Source organism: Palaemon carinicauda, chromosome 17, assembly GCF_036898095.1.
Source record: "Palaemon carinicauda isolate YSFRI2023 chromosome 17, ASM3689809v2, whole genome shotgun sequence".
NCBI lineage: Eukaryota > Metazoa > Arthropoda > Malacostraca > Decapoda > Palaemonidae > Palaemon > Palaemon carinicauda.
Window position 1 is genome coordinate 120,395,062 of NC_090741.1, and position 2,500 is coordinate 120,397,561.

The window sequence follows — 2,500 nt, forward strand, 5'->3', positions numbered from 1 at the left end:
GTACATCTTCATATCAAAATTTATTCTAATTTTTTGGAAAATATTTTCACTACATTAAACATTAAGAATACATATAGCAAATGCATTTCTGGTTCCACAGTGACGTATCAACATGAAAATCCTAACTCTGCACAACGCGGAAGGATAGGATTCTCCGTAGGTACTGGATACAAAAGTGATTATCGTCGTTTAACCTCATATTTAGTTCAACTTCAAAGATTTCGGAAATCTCTAAACTCTGTAAAACCATGCAGACTATGTCCTTGGCTTATTTCATCATACGTAGTTTAATCGAAAACATTTAATTGTCCATATGTGCCAGAGAGAGAGAGAGAGAGAGAGAGAGAGAGAGAGAGAGAGAGAGAGAGAGAGAGAGAGAGAGAGAGAGAGAGAGAGATAATTTGGGGAATGAGGAAAATAACGAATAGCGAAGTTATACATGCGTAAGATTTTTTAATAGGCATATGAGGGACAAGTACACCTTGACTGCTTATCTGAAAGCATTCGTAAACCTTGATTGCTACATTCCTATTAGGTCTGGCTACAAATACAATATAGGGTGGCCTCTTGGTATTGTCCCTGCTTAGCGCTCGCTGGACTGGGATTCATGTCCCGCTCAAACTCGATAAGATCTTTAGTGTCTGTAACCTTGCTATCGTTGTGAGCTAAGAAGGGGGAGTTTTGGGTAGCCTATAGGTATACTTACTGAGACACCAGCATCCGTTGCTAGTCCTTTCCTGGTTCTACCTTGAGGGGAGAGTTGGCTTTGGCGCTGCTCATAAGTAATATATAGTTAGTCTCTAGGGTATTGTTCTGCTAGACAGGGCAATATCACTGATCCTTGCCTCTACCATTAATGAGTGCCCTTTCAGCCCTTAAACCAGAACATGCACATCCAGTCCTTGGTCAGATTCACCTAATGGAAACACATCCAACTAATTTTCTAACTAAAACACAATACTTGATTAAAGCCGTATTTTTGAGAGTCCAGTTGTTATATTGTTTAGTGATATTAATATTGTACTTTTCCACGTATTTGTAATAAATAATTTTTATCAGTAGGTTACCTATAGCCTATTACCTCTTATACCTATGTATAGCTTATTCAATTGTTTTCTAATTGGCAGAGTACCCTCTCCTTTACACATTGCGATGGGCTAGTATGAAATTTCATGTGTATATACAATAGTTGTTATTATTATTATTATTATTATTATTATTATTATTATTATTATTATTATTATTATTATTATTATTATTATTATTAAACGCCTGGCTGCTGCTTTATTGACATTATGATATCAATACTCTTAATAATACTTTTTACAAATTGACAAAAGGTAAGTTTGTTAGGCTATGTATTTAATGTATAAATAATTTTGCATATATAAATAGGAGAATATGTGAAAGCCATTCTACACCACACATCTAATATAAAATTTCTGCCTAAGAATAAACTACTATCGTTTCCAGAGGCCGTGTAATAGTGTTTTTCCCAAATATCTAACAAACCGGCTTATGAATTTCCATGAAACTACAGCAATGAATGTTTCAAACATTGGCCTAATTTTTGGTGGTACAATGAATTGACAGATGTGCTTAGTTAACCCGTTTACTCTTAGAAAAAAGAGAAACTTCTTTCCTTCCTTCAGAGCGTTTCCAAGAAGTGTTACTTAATCACGTAACTGTGACGCGAAGGTTCCCCCAACCCTCCTTTGGTGTTTACACCTATGGCTATCCTAGTACTCGCCCCCCCCCCCCCTTCCTTCTTGCCTTCTTTCCTTCATTCCCATTGTTATTAGGCTACCGAGTAAATCCCTGATAGGAAAGACTGTGTACTGCACATATAAAATGAGCCGGAAGAGCAATAAAATGTTTTATGGTGGTAGATAATGATTAGATGGTTAACACAAATTATCAAACATAATAGAAGAGGTTTAAAACAGGGGTGTGGAATCGCACTGAGAGATATTTGCGACTAAAAAATAAAATAAAAAAAAAATAAAATAAAAACATTAGTTGAAATAAAAAACATTTTTTTTCCTTGAGAGTGATGATGAGTAAAATGTATAAGTGTCCATTTCTTGTTTTTTTTTTTTTTTTGTTTTTTTTTTTTCATCCCTCATAACTCTATGGTTTCCAGCAATTAGTAACAACATTATTTTCGAAAAGCAAAGCTAATGAATACTTTGATACGAGTATATCAGCTTGGCATGTAGACAATGTCAATGGATTTCTCAAAGTAAGGTTGATTGGTTCATTAATTGAAGTCTGGTATAACTCCAATGACAAAGTCGCAATGATATTTGTCACATACCTTTTAGGTAACAAAACTAGGTACTAGTACTTATAACGTAAATAAATATATAAAACTATAGGTTGAAATATAATAAATCTTATGTATGTATGAACACTCACACACACATATATATATATATATTATATATATATATATATATATATATATATATATATATATATATATATATATATATATATA

At 33.4% G+C, this 2,500-nt stretch overlaps 1 protein-coding gene across 1 annotated transcript in view; it reads left to right on the top strand.

Annotated features, from left to right (window-relative positions):
* Nucleotides 1-464: 464 nt before the first annotated feature.
* LOC137656565 (PDF receptor-like) overlaps nt 465-2,500 on the top strand; it is a 213,692-nt gene continuing 211,656 nt past the window's right edge. The window contains exon 1 of the mRNA XM_068390739.1: nt 465-570. Coding sequence (XP_068246840.1) covers nt 465-570 — 106 coding nt within the window. The remainder of the gene's footprint in view (nt 571-2,500) is intronic.